Below are 22,274 nucleotides of genomic sequence, written 5' to 3' on the forward strand. Positions count from 1 at the left end.
CATAGTTAAACATTAACATGCCATTTTCTCAGTCATCTCTCAAGATGTGTTTTTATAAGGCTCTCCTAACAAAAGGAAAGATATTCTTATGTAAGGAAGGAATTACTATGGCAAAAGAAGGGCCATTGAAGAGTTTGTAGACAGATTGTGAGAAGGAAGGTGTATCTGAACAATATGAAACAGCAAATGTTGAAGTACTCAGCAAGTCGTGCAGTATCTGAGGAAGGAGAAACATTTTTATTTCAAACCTTTAATCAGGAGTATAGGGCATTGACAGAATAACTGATAATCAGCCTTTTTCCCCAGGGAGTCTAAAATTAGATAGCATAGGTTTTGGGGAGGAATTTAAAGGGGACTCGAGAGGGCAACTTTTCCCACACCAGGTAGTGTGTTTATTGACCGAAGTACCTGAGGAAGTGGTAGAGGCAGGGACAATTACACTGTTTAAAAGAAACTTGGATGGGTGCATGGATAGCAGAGGTTTAGAGAGATATGGGCAAATGGGTTGTGATTGGCATGGACGGATTGGGCCAAAAGGCCAGTTTCCATGCAGTTCAACTCTTGACTCTTTGCAATCTGCCTTCAAAATTTAGGAAGTATAGTTACTAATTACTCGCATGTTTAGTGACTGGCAATCATCAGTACAGTGCAATAAATAAGAACTTCTCTTCAATTCCTGATTAATGTTGCATTTAACAGTCATCAGATGCTTTTGCCTAGGTAGTAGGCATGAATTACAGGAGTGATCTTTTGACCTGATAATATTTATTTAGAAATACAGCATGGTCACAGACCCTTTTGTAAGGCAACAGACAGAATTAGGCCATTTGGCCCATCGAGTCTGCTCCACCATTCAATCATGGCTGATTTATTATCCCTCTCAACCCCATTCTTCTGCCTTCTCCCCATAACCTTTCATATCTTTACTAATCAAGAACCTATCAACCCCTGCTTTAAAGATACAGAACGACTGGCCTTCACAACTTACAACTATCTATACATTAACAGTCAATATAAATATCTGAAAGCTAACATGTAACAAAACATGCATAATGTTCCTCACTGAATCCTGTACACATCAGCCAACAGGCATTCACTACTTTGACTTATGAAACCCTTATTTAAATAAAACCTTTCCAGATATTTTCCCTCTTCAGAATTGATCTGAGCTGCTATTTGCAGAATTCATTTACATTTCAGATTTGGAGTGCTTACATCTGTGCCAGATATTCCTATTCCACAATTTATCCCTTGTGTGACTTTCAACAAAAATGTCTTTACTCAATCTAATTAACCATGGCCAAGATTCAAGTCAGAGCAAATCTGAACTACAAAACCATCAAGGAGACATTCACTAAAGATAAAGGGTCACTTTATTTGAACTAACACACAAAACATTGTCATATTTGCAACATATTATTTGGGAGAAACAGCATGCAAACAGTTGGCAGAGGCAAATGGAGGAAGAAGCTTCTTTTTGAAAAGAACACATAGAATTTGCAGCTTCACAACGTTATTTTAGACAGGCTTTTAAAGACACATTAAGATCACACAGAATTTGTGGCCATTTGTACTTACTTTTTATTCCTTTTCTTGACGTTGTCTGAATGTACTTCAGCCCAGAAACTATTTCTTTGTTAACCTGGGGAAATAGAAGGTTGAGTGACCTCAGTGGTTGACACAGTGATGTTAGTTCTTCTACACTTCTACAGACTGATTTGACTCATTGCAAGCCACTTGCACAAAATACAGAGTTCTCAGAATAAATGCCTGTATTAGCAACACACTTGCACAACACATCCTAAATGTTGTTTATCGACTGACATGAAATGGCATTGCACAAATGGAGAAAGATCTATAATATTAGAACTATACAGTACATACATTGAACATGGATGAATTTCAAATCACCTCTTCCCCATGCTCCCAACCCCACCCCCTCCATTAGGGATCTAGGGCACTGAAATGTCTATCGGTATAATTTGCAATTATGCAAATTAAATGTTCTTAATGCCAGGGGCAGAAGTGGGGATAAGCACTCACTACCTAGCAAATGCTCCCAAAATAGCCGCTGACAACCAAGTCCAGCTCCTGGCCTTCACACTTGGCTTAGCTACTAAGCCCAGTGGAACCATTACTACAGACAGGAGAAGGGGCAAAGGCAGGTTGCTGGTGCCTTAAAATCAGTCGCTTTGGGCAGATACAGCTTGTCAGCTGTGGTTGGCACTCATCTATGAAAAGGAAAACTCTGGCAACTCCTGCAACGTTGCTGGTGTCAAACTATATTTCCTTTGGATTCATCAGCTGCGTGGAGTGGGAACCTGCTGCAAGGGTGCAGCTTGCTCTCCATACTGCATTGCCCTGAGACGCGTATCCATGGTTGGCTCCAACCATGGAGGGCTTCGCTATTTAGTGCCTATAACGTAGCCAAACAGCCCAAGGTACTTGACCTGATTTTATCAAATGTAAACAGGCAGTTAAGCCAAGGAGATTGCAATAAGGTTAAGATAAGTTTTTAAAATACATCTTAAAAAGAAGCTGAAAATCTCAATAGAATCTAGGCCTTTAACTAGGCAGCTGAAGAAATGATTACTACAAAGTTATTAAAATCAGGAATACACAAGAGGCCAGAAATGGAAGAACTCAAGAGAACAGATTTGTAAGGCAGGGTAAAGTTAGAAACTGGGATGGACAAAAGCAGAGATCTGAATAAAAGGATGTGAATTTTAAAACTATCAAACCACAAGGACGCAACAGTGATCAATGACACTGCCTGGGTGAATTCATTTATGAGCCAAGGAATTTAGTTTAATTTTGGAAGGTAGGAAGCTGACTGGGATATCTCTAGCACTTCAATATTTACCTGTTCCAAATGCACAGATAAGGAATTCAGCTAATGAGCAGAGGCTGAAAAGGGGTAATGCTAAGGCAGGGAATGTGAATAGTTTTGGTGATCAATGGATGAATGGTAGGGTGCTCACCTCAGGGCTGAATGATCTGGTTTAAATGCAAAAATAGTGAAACAATTTGTAGCAGAGACCAAAATGACAGGTTTGATCAGAGGAAACTTTAAACCATCCAGCTTGAGCAAATGAAGAAAGTCAGAAACTGTAGACAGGAGGGGAAAGTTGAGAAAAGCTCAAAATATGCAAGGGACACACATCAAAGTTGCTGGTGAACGCAGCAGGCCAAGCAGCATCTATAGGAAGAGGCGCAGTCGACGTTTCAGGCCGAGACCCTTCGTCAGGACTAGGTAGTCCTGACGAAGGGTCTCGGCCTGAAACGTCGACTGCGCCTCTTCCTATAGATGCTGCTTGGCCTGCTGCGTTCACCAGCAACTTTGATGTGTGTTGCTTGAATTTCCAGCATCTGCAGAATTCCTGTTGTTTACGTTTAAAAATATGCAAGGGAAATCCTTGCATGATCTGACCTTAAACCCATTTTCAGTCTGCACAAAGTGGAGAATCTCAGCAAGAGTTTTCAAAGCCAATTTGAGGTACTACAACTTTAACATCCTTTATTGAGAAACAATAGAAATCACCTGTAAATTGGTTTATGAAACAGCCTGAAGCTCAACTGCATTTCTGCTTTGTAATCACAAAAAAACCCAGTTATTAATTAGTAAATACTAAATATGGTCATTACAAGAACATTATTTTCAAAAATACACAGATCGACAGGTCAAGAATCTTGATGGCAAAGCTGGTCACTGAGGTGCTACTAAGTCTCAGTACCTGCAGATTGGGCATTTCTGCCCAGGGTTACAATCCAGAATGAAAGTAAAAATGCTGGAATACTCAGTAGGTCAGGGAGTATCTACAGAAAGAGAAACTGAGTCAATGTTTCCATTTGAAGATCCTTCTCTGATCAGCTCTGGTTAAGGGTCTTCAGTCTGAAACATTAACTCTTTCCTCTTCAACAGATGCTGCCTGCTGACCGTTTCCAGCATTGTTAAATTTTAATTTGCTATCATATGATGTCTCTTGACCAACAGTCAGGGGACGGGTATAACTTTGATTCAAACCTGCTCTGTAACAAGATGTTCACCTTCTAGAGTGGCCATTTTGTCTAAGCCATCATTAGTGTATTGGCAACTAGTGAACAAATCTTTGAAGAAATAAGAAGCAGGATAGAGAAAGGAGAATTGGTGGATGTTGTGTACTTGGATTTTCAGAAGGTCTTTAACACAAGGCTGCTTCACAAATTAAGAGCCCATGGTATTACAGGAAAAATACTAGCATGGATAAAACAGTGGCTGATTGGCAGAGGCAAAGAGTAGGTATAAAGGGAGCCTTTTCTGGTTGCCTGCCAGTGACTAGTGGTGTTTCGCAGGGGTCTATGTTGGGGCTACTTCTTTTTACATAGGTGACTTGGATGATGGCATTGATGGCTTTGTTGCACAGTTTGTGGATGATATGAAGATAGGGCAGGTAGTTTTGAGGAAGTAGAGAGGCTACAGAAGGACTAAAACAGATTAGGAGAATGGGTAAAGAAGTGGCAAATGGAGTACAATGTCAGGATGTATATGGCCTATGCACTTTGGTACAAGAAAAGGGCAGACTATTTTCTAAATGAGGAGAAAATTCAAACACCTGAGAGACAAAGGGACTTGGGTGCCCTTGTGCAGGATTCTCTAAAGGTTAATTTGCAGGTTGAGTCTGTGGTGAGGAAGGCAAATGCAATGTTAGCACTCACTTCAAGATGACTAAAACATAAAAGGAAGGATGTAATATTGAGGTTTTACAATGCACTGGTGAGGCCTCACTTGGAATATTGAGAGCAGTTTTGGGCCTTTTATCTTGGAAAGGATGTGCTGATACTGGAGAGAGTTCAAAGGAGGTTTACGAAAAAATATTCCAGAATTGAACAGCTTGCCTTATATTTGATGGCTCCGGGCCTGTATTCACTGGAATTCAGAAGAATGAGAGGTGACCTCATTGAAAACTAGAAAGTATTGAAAGGCCTCAATAGAATGAATTATGGAGGGGATGTTTCCTATGGTGAGAGAATCTAGAACCAGAGGACACAGCCTCAGAGATGAGATGTGGAGGAATTTCTTTAGCCAGAGAGTGGTGAATCTGAGGAATTCGTTGCCACAGGCAGCTGTTGAGGTGGTGTTTATATATATTTAAGGCAGAGGGTGATAAATTTCTGATTAGTCATGGCATGAAGGGATATAGGGAGAAGGCAGGAGATTGGGGTTGAGAGGGAAAATGGATCAGCCATGATGAAATGGTGGAGCAGACTCGATGGGCCAAATGGCCTAATTCTTCTCTTATGGTCCAAGTCAAGTGCAGACTTACAGGCAAGCAACAAGCTGGCTACAGTCAGCCACAGTACATGAAATCACACAGGCCCACACAACACACACTATCCTGCTTCAGCTGATGTGGGTGTTCTAAATGCTGTGTTGTTAATGTGAAGTGGAGGCAGTCCCACGAACATGTTTGATGACCTGCCAATTCAGCTTAAGCCAAAAGGACTCCCCCTGTTGCTGATTTCCTCCTTTGTTTAGGGCAGCCTGGGGCTGCAGATACAAGCTGGAGACGATGGGATTGCTCAAATTTTGGAAACCATGTATTGAACATAAAATGAAAATAAGCTAAGATTTCAATTATATACTTCTAAGTGTAGAAACAAACCTTGAAGCAAATTTTAATCTTGTACTCAACGCCCTCTTTCAATACAAAAGGATTCTTTTTAAAGTTCTCAAGGTCACCTGAAAATAAAGACATTTGTTAAAAACACAAACCAAAACATATTTTACTGACTTCCACTGTATTTGTGTTCTACCTTAGTTTAAACATTTGTGTAAATGCGTTGAACTTGGTGTTCTCAATACACCGAAAAATAGAACACTAAATAATACCAGAAACCTTTGGGGAATAGTTAAAGATCATTGAAAGTATAATTGAGAAATTGGGACACACTTTCTGCCAAAAATTGCCTCCTCACAACGTACTATGTTCCAGCATGGTCCACGGGGCAACTTGCCACTAGGAGCCTGACTCTAGGTTACTGTGATGCCCAGTACAGCATAGGAGCTGTCTCAGCATTAGCAGGTGGTTGGTCTTGCAAAAATTACTATCACCACCTAAGATTGAAGAATTTAATGTTTATTTATTTACTTGGAGACACAGCACGGTAACAGGCACTTCTGGCTAATTCCGCCCAATAACTTTCAGCCCAACAAGCCTGTGTCACCCAGTTACTCCCATATAACAATTAACCTACTAACCCACATCTCTTTGGACTGTGGGGGGAAACTGGAGCACCTGGAAGAAATAGTGACACACACAGTCATGGGGAGAACGTACATCTCCTTACAGACAGCACTGGGATTGGACCTGGGTCCTTGGCACTGTAAAGCTTTATGCTAACTGCTACAGTACCTTACTGCCCACAAACAGTATTGGAAAAACAGTCAGCATGCTAATTGACTTTAGTGCTTTTAAAAGCTAAAATGCACTGAAGTCAATTAACATCAAATCTAACAAAGAACACAAATATAACCAACTTCTCACTTCACAGTTATTGTCTCCAAATAATTGGAGTGGTAACCATCAAGTTTACTCAGGCACAAGCCGTGAGCAGATCCCCTTGGTATTGGTGGTGGTGGGGGGGGGGGGGAGGAGGAGGGGGGTGCGGTCACACACACTCTATGGACTCCAGGGAGGAAGTCACTGGAGTGGCACAGGGGCTACTGTAGCTGGTGATAGCCCCGGGCAGATCCTTCCACTGGCAAGGTGATAATTTAGAGTGGGAAAAGACCCATACAAGTAGAACACTTTAATGTTACTACGACTGTCACCCCACAAAAATTTCCTTGAGATTCTAGAAAACGTCTGATTAATTTACCACTCTGCACTTCTCATTTATTTTTCTAACACAGAATTTTTTACATCCTGCACTGCACTCGTAAAACACATTTCATGACATATGTCAATGATAATAAACCTGATTCAGGGACTCTGCTACTGAACAGAGGCATGAACCCATTGGAACAGTAAACACTGTGAGGTGGAACAGAACTGAAGGCCAGAGGGGAATAGAAGAAGAGGGGAGGGGGATGGATTTTTTTTAAATCTGAAGGAAAAAACGATATTCAGGCCATCAGGTTGGAGGCTACCCAGGCGGAATGAATACAAGGGATTTCTCCTCCACCCTGAATGTGGCCTCATCTTGGCACAAGAGGAGGTCAAGGACTGGCATGTCAGAACGGGAAGTTCCACTTTTATATACTTTATACTTTATTGTCACCAAACAATTGGTACTAGAACGTACAATCATCACAGCGATATTTGATTCTGTGCTTCACACTCCCTGGATTACAAATATTAAATATTTAAAATATTAAAAATAGTTAAAATTACTAAATATTAAACATTTAAATGATAAATCATAATGATGATGGATGAAGCAGAAGTGTTTCTTCCAATTTGCAGTGGACCTCACCAGTGTAGAGGAGGCCACATCAAGAGCGCCAGACACAACAGGCGACCCCAACAGATTTGTAGTTGAAATGTTGCCTCATCTGAATGAAGGCGAGTGAGCAGGTGTAGCATCAAGGCCGCTTGTAGGGATAGGTCCCAGGAGGGATATTAGTGGGAGGGATGAATGGACAAGGGGATCATGGAGCGAGCAATCCCTATGGAAAACCAGAGGGAGGGTGGTAGAAAGGGAAGAGCCACCACTCGTATTGGGGAGGGGGAAGAGAAGACCGACCCTAGTATCTGCTGAGAACATGAATGAGAGGCTCAACAGATCAGACCGTGTCTATGGAAATGATAAACAGTCAATGTTTCGGCCCGAGACCCTTCTTCAGGAGTGAAAAGGAAGGTAGAAGACTCCTGGATTCCTTTTTTTTTTGGTATACAAAAACCTTGGCAACAATTCCTTCCTTTTATTGGTATATAGAAACTTAATTGCTATACAGGCTGTCAGAACTGGCTAAAGCAAATTTCCATTCTTGCTTTTGTGGCTTGGATTCAAAAATTCAGTCACAGGCATCAATTCAGGAGGACAAATGAATTTGCTGAGACAATTCAAGAATATAAGATAACTTTTGTTAATGCAGAACACTGGTGGAATCATATTCAGGTTTACTATATACGTTATGCAGCAGCAGTACAGTGAAAGACAAAAATTATGTTGCAAAAATAAAAACTGGTGCAGAAGTGGTAGATTAATAAATTACGACATTATCTACATTCAATGTGACCATTTGAACCTGCATATAAAGCCAACAATGATAATCCATGCCCAGAGAGTCCAAAGAATGAGTCAAGGAAATTATACCAGGCCATAGCATTCCAGGTCATCAAGGCACAAGGAAGATATTCAAACTCTTATTGAAGCAATTGACCCCTAATGTCAAAGAACCATTAGGGAGACAGATGGGAGAAACTGGCACTTCAAAGGACCCAGAAATAGTACAAGGACAAATGGCAGAGCCACTATTTCAAATTAAACAACAAATAAGCATTATACACACTACTTTGAAATTTACATGTGGACGGTTCTATACATTTAACATTATGAGGGTGCCAGGTATGTTGTTTTACTTACCTGTTAAATCCAGGACTAAAGGATAAGGTGCAGCTGCACATACCAATGTTAAACGGGTCACTTGAACATTTGGAACATTAGGATCTGTAAGAAAACACACATTTTATTAAGAACTGTGCTTTCCAAACACACAGTCTCCATACAACATAGCAAACTGAAAACATTAGGTAAAGACTAACTAAGGGTCAAATTGAGTCATCATCTTCTTCATTATGTGCTGTGTGGTGTGATGTGGGTGATCATGGTCTCATGATCTTGGGAAAATTTTCTACAGAATTGGTGTGCCATTGCCTTCTTCTGGGCAGTGTCTTTACAAGACAGGTGACCCCAGCCCTTACCAATACTCTTCAGAGATTGTCTGCCTGGCGTCGGTGGTCGCATAACCAGGACTTATGATCCTGATTGGGGGGGGGGGCGCATTAAGCAGGTGCTACACCTTGCCCAAGGGTGACCTGCAGGCTAGCAGATGGCACTTCCTTTGGTAGAGGCATATCGCCACCCCAATACCCAATTAAGTAGAGTAACACAAACAAAATGGAGGAACTCAGCAGATCAGGCAGCATCTGCGGAGAGGAATAAACAGTCACCGTTCTGGACTGAGACCTTCATAACGTTTAAATATTCTCTCTCTCTCTCTGGTGCATTTGGTTCACTCTGAAGGATTGGATTCACAATGGAGTTTGTGTTTTAAATTGCTTCAAGTTCAACAATTTATAAGAGCATTCCGACCTTAAACCATGGGAGTTACCTGATCTACAGCGCTTGAAATTCTACTTCATTTAGACATTTCAGCTTAAACATTTAATTGTATAAAAGAGTCAAATATTTCTTTGAATGAAAGACAGAAAAACAAAGACTAAGGCCTTTACAAATCAAAATGTAATTTGACAAATGTACTTTGAATCTTTGAATCATAGAAGCAAACAGGGACCATTGCTTTGACAATGGAATCATTTTGACAACTGACCCACAATTTTCAAAGCACAAATTGCACGTCCTAACGTTTCTCCTTTAAGTAGCATCACTGTTCTATCTCTTCTTTTCAAGTGGAAAAGTAACAATCTGGATCTGAACATCTAGTGAACTAGTTCTGAAGCTTCGTATTTTTTTTGGTCACCTTCCAACATTGCTCAAGTGAAAAATCATAGCATACTGGAGATATTTGCAACATCAAATATGTCAAATGTTAAAATTCTCAATATCTTTGAACTGGATCACCAGAGTGAACATCTACAATGAAACAAACAATTCAATGAAATGGAATACAAGCTGTATTTTTTTAAATCAAGTTACTAATTTCTTGGAACTTGAATTAGCCAAAAAAAATCTTAGAATCTGTAGGAATAAGTTCTTAATTTGTTCAGTTGATTTTCCAGTAAATGAATTCCAAGAAAGTGCAACATAAGAATTTTAAATCAGCCACACGTTTGATATTTTCTACCTTCCTCAAAACTTTAGCATCTTTTTACAAAGCTCAGTCACATCAACTTGGAACCATTATGAAATTACAATCAATGTTGTTTAAATAAAATATGCATCAAAATGAATGCTTTAGGTCATTCTGGCAATTAACAAAGGACAGATTAGTTGAATAGTTAATTATTTTACCTCAAAAATGCTTACATTACAAAGATATAATTTTACCTGAATTTCCAAATAAATCAAATAGGAATATGCTATACAACAACTTTAGGGGAAAAATTATAAACATTGTGCTCAAATTTGCAATTATATCAACAGAGTTTTCCACAATATTGAAAGTTCTATACAATGGGATTTAATGTTGCTGTTGAAAAGCCAGTGTTTCACTTTCATGCTCGAAACCATAGTAAGTTGTCCAGATTGCAGCAGATAGGGCCAGGACCAATTGACTGAAGAATAAAAATCATTTTGTATACAACATCATCCATGATAACAACTTTATTTCTCTACATTAGTAACATCAGAGATAATACAACACAAGTTCCCCCTCACTGCTACCATAGCACTTTTGTTTCTGCATCCTGTTTGCAGCAATTGCTCAGAAAGCAGAAATTATACCCCATCAAATGTCAGCTGTCTACACCCTGATATCATTTTTGGATTGCAAAAAGCAAGGAACCAGAAAATCATATCTCTTCCATAGACTATACAAATGCATTCCAATAATAAACGTGCAGTTTACTTCTGAGGAAAAGATACTGTCTTCTCCCTTCATTACTCCCACTCAAAATAGTAAATCAAGCAAAATAAATCTCCCTTGTAACTGCAGCCTTATGCATGATCTATTCTGGGAATGATTAATGCTGATAGTTTGGGAATGATCACTTTCTGCACAGCATGTTCTCAGGACTCTTGCTTAAACTACCAACCCCATTTTAACTACACTGTTTTTCTCTTGGCAGGTGGGTCAACAGCATTCCATTACCTTCCCCTAGTGGTTGGCCTTCAACTATGCAGTGTTCCACTTAGCATCGAGACTCCAGGAGCAAGGAGGTTCAACAACCAAGTCTAACCCAACCTCACCTGACTGCTGAATATACAGTTGTAAAAAAAGCATTGGATAACACATTCTTAAGGTTGTTACAGTTGGGGGTGGTAGATGGGATAAGCTCTCACTACCTATTAAATGCTCCCAATGGTGTGCAAAGGAAGGACCTGGAAGACTAGCGCACCTTCAGGGTGCCAGACTTCCTGGCCCAGGAGACAGGTTGATTCAAAGTCGGTGCCCCTGACTGAGGCATTGCAGGAGAACACTGAACATCTCACGTAGATAGACCAAAAGAGGAACTCATTGGATAACAATCCTGTCAATTCTTCCCAAGGTACTGAGATAATAAAACTTAGTGCCCCTCCTACTCATCCAAAAATAAGCTCAGTACTGATTGAATTTTGGGATGTTCAAAGGTTCATTTTTATTGTCGAAAGTATGCATGTACAACTCTGATACCTGTCTACTCCAGATAGTCAATAAATGCAGGAAGACTATGGTTGTTGAAGAAAAGACATCAACTGCACCCCCCATAACCGGCACGACAAAGAAGCAAGACCCGCAGACCCCAAAATACCCCCCTCGCCTGCAGCGAAAAAACAGCCACAATAACAATCAACAACCCCCTACACATAATCCACGATTCCTTCAATCACAGAAAAGAACAGCGACAGCAGCACTAAACCCCGATCCCCCCTCTTATACACAAAAAAATTAACAGATCACCTACCTGCCAATCATCCACTGGTTTCAGTATTACACAACTGGCAGATTTATTACACACCATTGAGTGTTTGGCAAGTTTGAGTACTATCAGAAACACTAACAGTCATACAGCAGATTATGGAAAAATGAGTGAATTTTGTGGTAAATAATATCAATGAAATGCCAATTATGTCACATTGCATTAACCCAAGTAGTAATATCGGGAAAGGCATCAGGCTGGATTTATGTACCATCTCTGAAAAGCCACACTGGCAGTTTATCCAATCTAACAATGTTTAATGATGGTAAGTCATCATAAATCAAATCACCTCAACCTAAGCTGGGGGACGCTGATATGTGCAAATTCACAACCAATTGCATACATTGCATTTCTGGTGCCAAATGGGTCACAGATCACTCAGCAAATACACTTCAAATTTTATATCAATCTCCACACTCACTTCAAGTGAGCTGACCAGTGTGGCCCATTGGAGAATACAAACCATTTACAAAGTAAGGCCCAAGCAACATGCTTCCATTACTGGCACTAACATTGTAAAAAGAAAAGCCAAGGCCCCCCAGATATTCTGTTTAAATCAGGGGTCCCCAACCTTCTTTATGCCATGGATTCCATGGTTTATAAGGCTCCATGTACTGAGGGCAGATGATTGGTGATTCTGTCGACCCTGCTTGCTAACCACAATGTGTTAAGTGGCAGACTTATTTCTGCACTTGCTTTGCATGTAACCAGCGTCACTTGCTGAAATGTTCTGAAGACATTGCTCACTTTCAGTAAAAGTTGCTGCAACTGTTTCCTCTGCACTTCAAAACCAGCTCTAATTTTGTAAGTTAAAAGTAATGGGAAAAAATGCAGAAATCTGAAATAATCTGAAATTCAGAAATCTGAAATAAAAACAAAAATGCTTGAAGTGCCACCCTTGACACTGTTCAATCTCCTGCCATCTGGTAGGAGATACAAAAACATCTTAGCCAAAACAGTAAGACTGAAAGACAGCTTCTTCCTGAGGGCTATTGTGCAGCTGAATAATGCTACACCCCGGCTTGCCACTGTCCTGAGTCTTATGGACTATCAAAGTCACTTATCGCAGGTGAATATGAGAATTTTTTTAAAAATTAAGCCATATTGCATGCATTATAGCTATCTCTTTTGCACAGACTGGAGTAGCACTGCCATCTCATTATTTTGAGCAATGACAATAAAGCTCTATTCTATTCTTTTCTAAACTCAGCAGGTCAAACAGCACATGTGGAAGGAGAGCAACACACATCAAAGTTGCTGGTGAACGCAGCAGGCCAGGCAGCATCTCTAGGAAGAGGTACAGTCCACGTTTCGGGCCAACTTTGATGTGTGTTGCTTGAATTTCCAGCATCTGCAGAATTCCTCGTGTTCATGTGGAAGGAGAGACATTTTTAGGTTGATGATAATTATGAAGAGGTGGTTTTAAGTGACAGGGGTGGGGCGGGGAAGAAACAGAATGATATATAGGACAAAAGGAATCTCACTCATATGCTGAGACCAGGGTCTGTAGCATTAGAGACAAAATGAAGTCTAAAACTTTGCAAAGTACAGGACTGAGAGACATGCCCAACAGTTCAATCTATGCTACAGGAAACAGGTTGAATTGGTATCATAGATACAGCTAGCTCAGATACAGGCTTACAGTTCAAAAGTACATTTGTTATCAAAGTATTAATACTATATATAACCTTGAGATTCATCACCTTACATCAAAGAACCCCAATAGAACCTATTAAAAAGACTGTCAAACACCCAATGTGCAGAAAAAGATTCATGCAAACAATAACAGCAAGTAACGTTTAGAAGTGAAGCTCATGGAACTGAGTCCACAGCCACAAAGTCAGTCACAGCTGATCCAAGAGCCCATTAGTTGCAGGCCACAGTCTCAGTTAGTGCAGAGAAGAGTAAACCTTACTGAACTGAAAAGCAGCCTGTCTCTCGCCTCTGGCCCCAACAGCCTGACCTTTTCAATTTACTCCAGCCCTTAAATCAGCCAAACAGTGGGTCATTCTTTGCTCTTGGGCCCAGGCCCTGTTGCCTTGCCGCCTTGCCGCCTTGCCAAGGTTTTGCTGCTTTGAATCGCTTCCCAGTCCGCTCCAGCAATGGCCATATATTGGCTCGTTCCCCACTCTCAGACCAAGGTCCTGACTTCTCCATCCATTCATTGTTTTGGTTTTATTTTCATTTTTGTATTTGCACAGTATGTTTTCTTTTGCACATTGGTTACTTATCTGTCTGTGTGAAGCTTTCCAATGATTCTATTGTGTTTTATTAGTAAGTATTTACTTTTAATGCCACAAGAAAATGAATCTCAGGGTAGGATACATACTTATATTTTTATTTTATATTTATTGAGATACAGCACAGAATAGGCACTTCTGACCTTTCGAATCATGCCATCCAGCAAACCCCAATTTAACCGTAGTCTAACCACGGGGCAATTTACAATGACCAATTAACCTACCATTCTGCAAGTCTTTAGACTGTAGGAGGAAACCCACACAGTCATGAGGAAAACATAAAAACCCATTACTGACAGCGGCAGGATGTACTTTGATAATAAATTTACTTTCAACTTCGAAACGTTGACTGCTTTTCTTTCCACAGATGCTGTTTGACCTGAGTGTTTGCTTCAAATTTTTCTGACACAAAAACAGACATTTTACAGCAAATGATCAAAAATTTAATCAAAAGGGTAGATTTAAAATAACTTCTTAAGGGCTAGACAAAAGCTTAAGTGGAGAATACTAGACCCTGGGGCTAGGCATGTGATGGTCCAGCAATAAACAGAAATCCCCAAGAGGAAAGAGTTGTAGGACAGTTGTTTGTTGCATCTTGTAGGCCTGAACAGGTTCTCCAGAAGTATGGGCTGTTACAGAGATGGGCAAGGCTATGGAGAGATTAGGAAAAATTAAAGATAATTTAAAATATATTAGCAGGAGAAGTCAACATGAGAAGGGGTCATTGGAGAATATGTTGAGATCTGGGCAGAATCCTAGGCAAAATCAAGTATGCATGCCATTTAGCTCACATTTTAAGGTGCATCACATTCCAACTGCAGATATAAATAGGCCAGAGTCCAACGACTATATTAACGCCTAAGATTTATCCAGTCACCAACTTGAAGAACTGTTTTCAAATGGTTATAGCATATTAACTCTATGTGTTTTGAATTGAAAGGTGATTCATTCTTTGGACAAAGGAATTGATTTTACTGTGGTAGCAGTAGACTAGCTATAAGCACACAGGATTTCAAGATTTCAAGATCTTGAAATCTCATTTCCAGTGCACAACAGTAAAGGAGAACAAAACAATTGTTACTCTGGATCCAATGCAACACATAAGAAATGCATTGAGACAAGGAACACAATAACTTTAAAAAAAACACAATAAATATAAATACCTAAGATAACTTATATACATAGATTGATAATCTGAACATAAAGTGATGCTAGGTACAGGAGTGATAGGCAATGATAAAGTAGTGGTGGTGGGGTGGAGGTGTTCGTCAGCTTACTGATTCAGAAAAGCAACTAATTTTGAGTCTTGGCATGGATGCTATCTTATCTGATGGGAGTGGGACAAACAGTTCATGAGCTGGATGGGTGGAATCCTTCACAATATCACTAGCCTTCTTCCAGCACATTTCTGTATACATGTTCTTCATGGCAAAGTAGGCTGATGCCAGTAATGTGTTGGGCAGTTTTGACTACCCATTCTAAAGCCTAGTAATGTTAATGAAGATTGTGCTGGCCAGTCACAAGTGTTGCTAGGCTTCTGGCACCAACAGAGTACACCTACAACTCACAAACCTTACCTGTATGTCTTTGGAATGTGGGAGGAAACCAGAGCACTCAGAAGCCCATGTGGTCTCGGGGAGAAGGAACAAACTCCTTACAGAAAGCAGCAGAAATTGAAGCTCGATCTTACAGCTGGTGCTGTAATGTGTTGTATGCTGCCCCACAGATTTGAACCTATCACCTACCCACAATACTGCAAATGATTTCAACTCAAACCACTTTCACTTCATGCCAGTCATTGTACATAAAAGACATCCCAGTGCCTCACACTATTTCAAACTTGGAAACTGTGTGGGACTCACACAAAATCAACACACATAAAAGTTGCTGGTGAACACAGCAGGCCAGGCAGCATCTCTAGGAAGAGGTACAGTCGACGTTTCGGGCCGAGACCCTTCGTCAGGACTAACTGAAAGAAGGGCTAGTAAGAGATTTGAAAGTGGGAGGGGGAGGGGAGATCCAAAATGATAGGAGAAGACAGGAGGGGGAGGGATGGAGCCGAGAGCTGCGTTCACCAGCAACTTCTATGTGTATTGCTTGAATTTCCAGCATCTGCAGATTTCCTCGTGTTTGCGTCACACAAAATCATATAGTTTTTAGGTGGCAGAGGAATAAGTCCTTGCTTGAGCTATATGCAAATGCTCTGAATGCAAACTAACATTGAGAAATCACATTAGGTCCACTCAGCAAAAATACTGCAGCTGGGATCACACTGAACACTCATTTGACTGCTGCAAACTGCAGCACTGGCTTTTGCATTTGTGGAATAATGCTTGAGCTGTTCAGCAGTCATGAGATTCAATATCCAGGTTACTTTTGTCCACATTGGCCAAAGCACACATGAACTTCCATGCAAATACACAGCTTTAAAGCACAAAGTTACGTGGGGGGGGGGGGGCGGGGGAAAGTATCCAAAAACAGTAATTAAAAGAATCAAGCAGGCTTATTATCATCATGTGACATGAAAATTGTTAACTTAGCAGCAGTTCAATGCAATACATAATATAGCAGAGAAAATAATGATAAATAAAATAAAAATAATAAACAAGTAAATTAATTACATATAGTGAATAGATTTTAAAGAAATATAAAAACAGAGAAAGCAGGATCTCCCAGTGGCCACACATTTTAATTCCACATCCCATTCCCATTCTGACATGTCTATCCACGGCTTCCTCTACTGTAAAGATGAAGCCACACTCAGGTTGGAGGAACAACACCTTATATTCCCTCTGGGTAGCCTCCAACCTGATGGCATGAACATTGACTTCTCAAGCTTCCGCTAATGCCCCACCTCCCCCTCGTACCCCATCCGTTATTTATTTATATACACACATTCTCTCTCTCTCTCTCTCCTTTTTCTCCCTCTGACTTTACCCCTTGCCCATCCTCTGGGTTTTCCCCCCTCCCCCTTTTCCTTCTCCCTGGGCCTCCTGTCCCATGATCCTCTCATATTCCTTTTGCCAATCACTTGTCCAGCTCTTGGCTCCATCCCTCCCCCTCCTGTCTTCAATCATTTTGGATCTCCCCCTCCCACTTTCAAATCTCTTACTAGCTCTTCCTTCAGTTAGCCCTGACGAAGGGTCTCAGCCCGAAACGTCGACTGTACCTCTTCCTAGAGATGCTGCCTGGCCTGCTGCGTTCACCAGCAACTTTGATGTGTGTTGCTTGAATTTCCAGCATCTGCAGAATTCCTCGTGTTTGTGGACCTTTAGTATAAATTGGTAAAAAGATCAGCACGACATTGTTGGCCAAATGGCCTGTCCCTTACGGTATTTTTCCATGTTCTAACCTTTCAGGAACTCCACCACGGACAGTCCAAGCCCAGCTGCAAAAGGAGAGTGGAGCATGGGGCTAGCAGCCCCATCCCATAAAAACTCAGTGCTACAGAAACATCAACAGAAGCTGCAAAACCATTTCCGGGAGAGGAAGGATACACCAACAAGATGAGCTACAGTTGGGGACAACGTGAAAGACTGGGTGAGGACAGAGTACTATGGTGAGCTACTGTCAGCAGTATGCCTCATAGTGCTGGGCTTAAGTAAACTTTCAGAGTGATGATCAAAAATTAATTTCAGAATCCCAACAAGAACAATGTTAATGCCACTTTTTGTTCCAGGTTCCATGCATCTGCAGTCTCTTTTGTCATCATTTTAAATCTTGCTGTTATTGCTACAAAAACTATCAGCTTACCAAAGTTTGAATAGGATGACATATCGTAGTACTCCTAGTCAGACCCCATTAAAATAATCCTCCAAGTAACTGTATTCCACATTCTGTTCTAGAGGGGCAAATAAAAGAGCACTTTTGGTACATAGACCAACTGTTAAAATGTCTATAACCAGTCTCCGCTATTAGGTTTATAACTGAAATAAATAATTACAGGACATTGGTCTTTACCCTCAAGAGTTCTAGGAAAACAATGTTGAAGAGCCATACTTCAGCCAGCCCCATAGAAGAATCTGGTTGTAGACAACATTCACAATATCTGGCATAGAAAAGACAACTCTCATAATTATCTATTTTTTAAGGGTTTAGTTAGAGGACAGACTGCATGAATCTGAACTTACAGGATCTGAAATGGGAAATGGAAAGGAGTTAATGTGTTTCAGTGGCCAAATGCATTCTAAAAGGACCGAGCTGAAAGTTAGGGAGAGGAAGCAGGAAACAGAATCATACAAATCTGCAAAGACTCTAGATTAACCAATTTCAGATCACTATAGAAACAACTGGATAAACGTAACATTTCAGTACTCTGAGGAGGGTTGTCATGCTTTGTTTAATATTGGTCAGTATACTCTTCATTCTCGTAAAGGTGTCTTTTGCCATTCCTATTTTTCTTTTGACGTCCATGTCACACCTGCCATCTGATGTCACCCAGCTTCCTAAGTAGCAAAAGTTCTGTACTTGTTTATATCTTCCCCGTTTATTCTCAGCCTGCAGATAGTGCAATCTTCCAGTATTCCTTCATTTTGTTAGGTAGCTATTAATAAGTCTATTCTCAAATTTCCTAACTTCCACTACCTAGAACAGGAGTTCCTCCAGCGTGTTGTGAGTGTTGCTTTGATCCCAGCACCCACAGATTATTTTGTGTTTACAGGAGTTCCCAACCTTTTTTATGCCATGGACCCCGACCATTAACTGAGGGTCTGCGGACACCAGGTTGGGAGCCCCTGACCTAGAGCAACAAAATCAAAGGCACAAGAATGCCACCACTGGTTGCCAGTTCCAGCCAATTCTCATTAACTGCATCTTGGAAGTACACCTTTGACACCAATGACTTCAGATCCTGGGACTAAAAGTATCACAGGAGTTGATTCACTTTATAAACTCACTGCCTTGAAACCGCTTAAAGGCAGGCTCTAAATGCTGGCCTTCAAGATACTCATACCATCCATGAGCCTTAAACAAAAACAAAATGCTCCGTTAGAAATGAACACATATTTGCCTCATCTACCTACATTAGTGAACTGCAACTTCTGCTTTTGTTTATAAATTTGTGAAAAAAAATTTCCCTAAAATACTTATTAAAATTCAATTTCCAGTCTACCCTTACTGGATCTCCTAACATACAGTACTGTGCAAAAGTCTCAGGCACACATATATATAGCTAAGATGCCCAAGACTTTTGCACAGTATTGTATGTATCAACGTGGAGCAGAGAGCGAGTTTGTAATCTGGCTGGAGCAAAGGATATCAGGAATGTTGAGGGTGGTGCACTGTGGAAAGGGTGTGGGACAGGTGGTAGAGAATGTGTGCCAGGGGCCAGGGATGGCACGGGTACAGACACACCCAGCCCTGAGACACCAGGCAGGGTTATTTGATTGCAAGCAATTGGTTTATTGATCATTACAGAATGTCTCTCTGGTGCTTTCTGCTCCCTCCGCTTTTCCCAATCATGATTCCCCCTTCCCAGCTCCCTTCCCACTGTCAATCCACAATAGAGGCCCATATCAGAATCAGGTTTATCATCACTCACGTAGGTCATAAAATTTGTTCTTTTATTTGGTGTGGCAGTACAGTGCAATACATAAATTACTACAGTACTATGCGAAAGTCTTTAAGTACCCTAGCTACATACATGTGCCTAAGACTTTCGTACAGTACTGTAATGTTCTAATGAAAATGGTGCTATGTTCTGAGTTAATCAAATCTGTAATGACACAAAAAGGATTTTTATATTCCATAATACACTGAATTCCTGACCAGTGTGTATATTTGTTAATCTATTGTTACAATGGAACACAGTGAGAGAGATCTGCAGTTATTACAAGCTGGAACCATTGGGTTCCCTTCTGGTTGCAAAAACTAAACATTAAAAGCTGCCCAAGCACATGGGGGAAGGGAAGAGGTGGTGGCAAAGCCAGAACTAAGTGCACATTAAGTGATTCTCAAAGCACGTATTGCCCTATTCCCAGCAGTGGTCAGAAAGCTCAGCAGATCATTTTCACTCCATTCCATTCACAGGGACTAGAGCCATGTGCCAGCTGAGAACTCTCGTTCACTTGCCACATAATATTTTGGCAGCTAAGAGACTCTGAAGATGCATAGCAACTAGATTTTTCTCCAGGGAATACTCTCCCTCAAGCATGCTTTGTTTTGTTAGTTAGATGGGAGGCAAAATATTTTTGATTCTCAATAATCTTGGTTTGATTCTTCCAAATCAAATTGACTCAGAATTAATGAGGTCTCATTTACTGAAATAGAGTTTCTAATTTTAATTAGTCTCAAAAAAGGTAGAGAAGTGCCTCAATACAACATAGAATTTTTTTAAAAAACCGATCTTTGCCACAATAGATTTAAAAAATTGCATATATAACACCTAGATTCGTTGGTCAAATATAGACATTTTTCTAACATGTCCTTGGCACAATTACTATATATGCAAAACCTTAACTGAAGTGAAAATCAACAGGAACAAACTGAAACTGAGTGGTTACTGATACAATTAACAAAAGACCATTAAAATAATTTACCTAGATACTGAGATTCACATGTTATCTATTGTAGGGTTTTAGTCAGTTTTCCATGTGGGGATTATTCTGCCTTCCTAAGGATCTGTTCAGTATGATATCCTATAAAAACTGACAGTGTCCCTTCATTCAGAAGAAAACACACGGTTGACAGTACCAATTTACACATTACTAAATGCTTTCATTCACTGGAGGAATTGACTGGATAGTTAACATAAAAGGAGCTAGTCAACTTTCCTATCCTTAAGGGATAGATATCAATTCTATTGTCTCTTTTTTAAAAGATGAGGGTCATATTTACCAACAAATTTAGGCTGCTCCAGTTATTAAGCATGCAGCATGGGAACAAGCGCTTTGCCATTACGCTTGCAGTAAACACAATGGCAAATTACTAAATCTCTTCTGCCTGCACATTATCCATATCCCTCCATTCCCTAAATATTAATACGTCTACCTAAAAGCCTCTTAAACATGACTATTGCATCTGCTTCCACCACTACCTCTGGCAACCCATTTCAGGCATCTATCACTGTGTGGGGGGGGGAAAAAATTACCCCACACATCTCTTTTCAATTTAACATTTCGTAAGACCATAAGACACTGGAGCACAGTTAGGTCATTTGGTCTATTAATTCAGCTCCAATATTCCATCATGACTAATTTATTATCGCTCTCAACCCCCACACTCCTGCCTTCTCCCTGTAACTTCTGATGCCCTGATTAATCAAGAACATTTCAACATCTGCTTTAAATATACTCAATCACTTGGCCCACACAGCTGTCCATGGCAATAAATTCCATGGAGTCCACCACTCTCTGGCTAAAGAAATTCCTCATTAATGGATGTCCCTCTATTCTAAGGCTGCGTCCTCTGCTCCTAAACTATCTCACTCTATGAAGCATCCTCTCCCATTCATTCGACCTCGGTCTTTCAATATTTAATAGATTTTAAGGAGACATGCCCTTATTCTAAACTCCAGCGAGTACAGGTCCAGAGCCATCAAATGCTCATATGTAAACCCTTTCATTCCCGGAACCATTCTTGTGAATTTCCTCTGGACCCTGTACAATACTAGCACATCTTTTCTTAAACAAGGAGCCCAAAACTGCTCACAATACTCCCAAGTGCAGTCTGACCAATGCTTTATAAAGCTTTAACATTATATCATTGCTCTCATATTCTAGTCCTTTCGAAATGAATGCTTACAGTGCATTTGCCTTCCTTACCACTGACTCAACCTGCAAGTTTATATCATCCTCAAACTTGGCCACAAAGTCATCAATTCCTTCATTCAAATCATTGACATACAACATGAAAAGAAGGGGTCCCAACACCAACCACTGCAGAACATCACCAGTCACTGACAGCCAACCAGAATAGGCCTCCTTTGTTCCCAGTCTTTGCCTCCTGTCAGTAAGCAATCCTATCCATGCTAGTACTTTTCCTGAAATACCATGGGCTCTTATCTTGTTTAGCAGCCTCTTGTGTAGCACTTTGTCAAAGGGCTTCTGGAAGTCTAAATAAATAACATCCACTGATTCTCCTTTGTCTATCCCGCTTGTTGATTCCTCAAAGAATTCCAACAGATTTGTCAGACAAGATTTACCCTTTACAACAGATATGCTGGAAATGGAAGCAATGCTTTCAGTGATTTCGTGGCTATCTCAGGATATTTAGCCTTGACTTTGATCCGGAATACCGGCAGAGAAGTTATGTC

At 40.5% G+C, this 22,274-nt stretch overlaps 1 protein-coding gene across 1 annotated transcript in view; it reads right to left on the minus strand.

The window, feature by feature from the left end:
- arhgdia (Rho GDP dissociation inhibitor (GDI) alpha) overlaps positions 1 to 22,274 on the minus strand; it is a 62,067-nt gene that overhangs the window by 3,408 nt on the left and 36,385 nt on the right. Inside the window, exons 3-5 of the mRNA XM_063030592.1 lie at positions 8,569 to 8,652; positions 5,643 to 5,719; positions 1,579 to 1,642 (exon numbers count right to left, since the gene is read on the minus strand). Of these exons, the coding sequence (XP_062886662.1) occupies positions 1,579 to 1,642; positions 5,643 to 5,719; positions 8,569 to 8,652 (225 nt within the window). The remainder of the gene's footprint in view (positions 1 to 1,578; positions 1,643 to 5,642; positions 5,720 to 8,568; positions 8,653 to 22,274) is intronic.

The sequence above is a fragment of the Mobula hypostoma genome, chromosome 22, assembly GCF_963921235.1.
Source record: "Mobula hypostoma chromosome 22, sMobHyp1.1, whole genome shotgun sequence".
Classification (NCBI taxonomy): Eukaryota; Metazoa; Chordata; class Chondrichthyes; order Myliobatiformes; family Myliobatidae; genus Mobula; species Mobula hypostoma.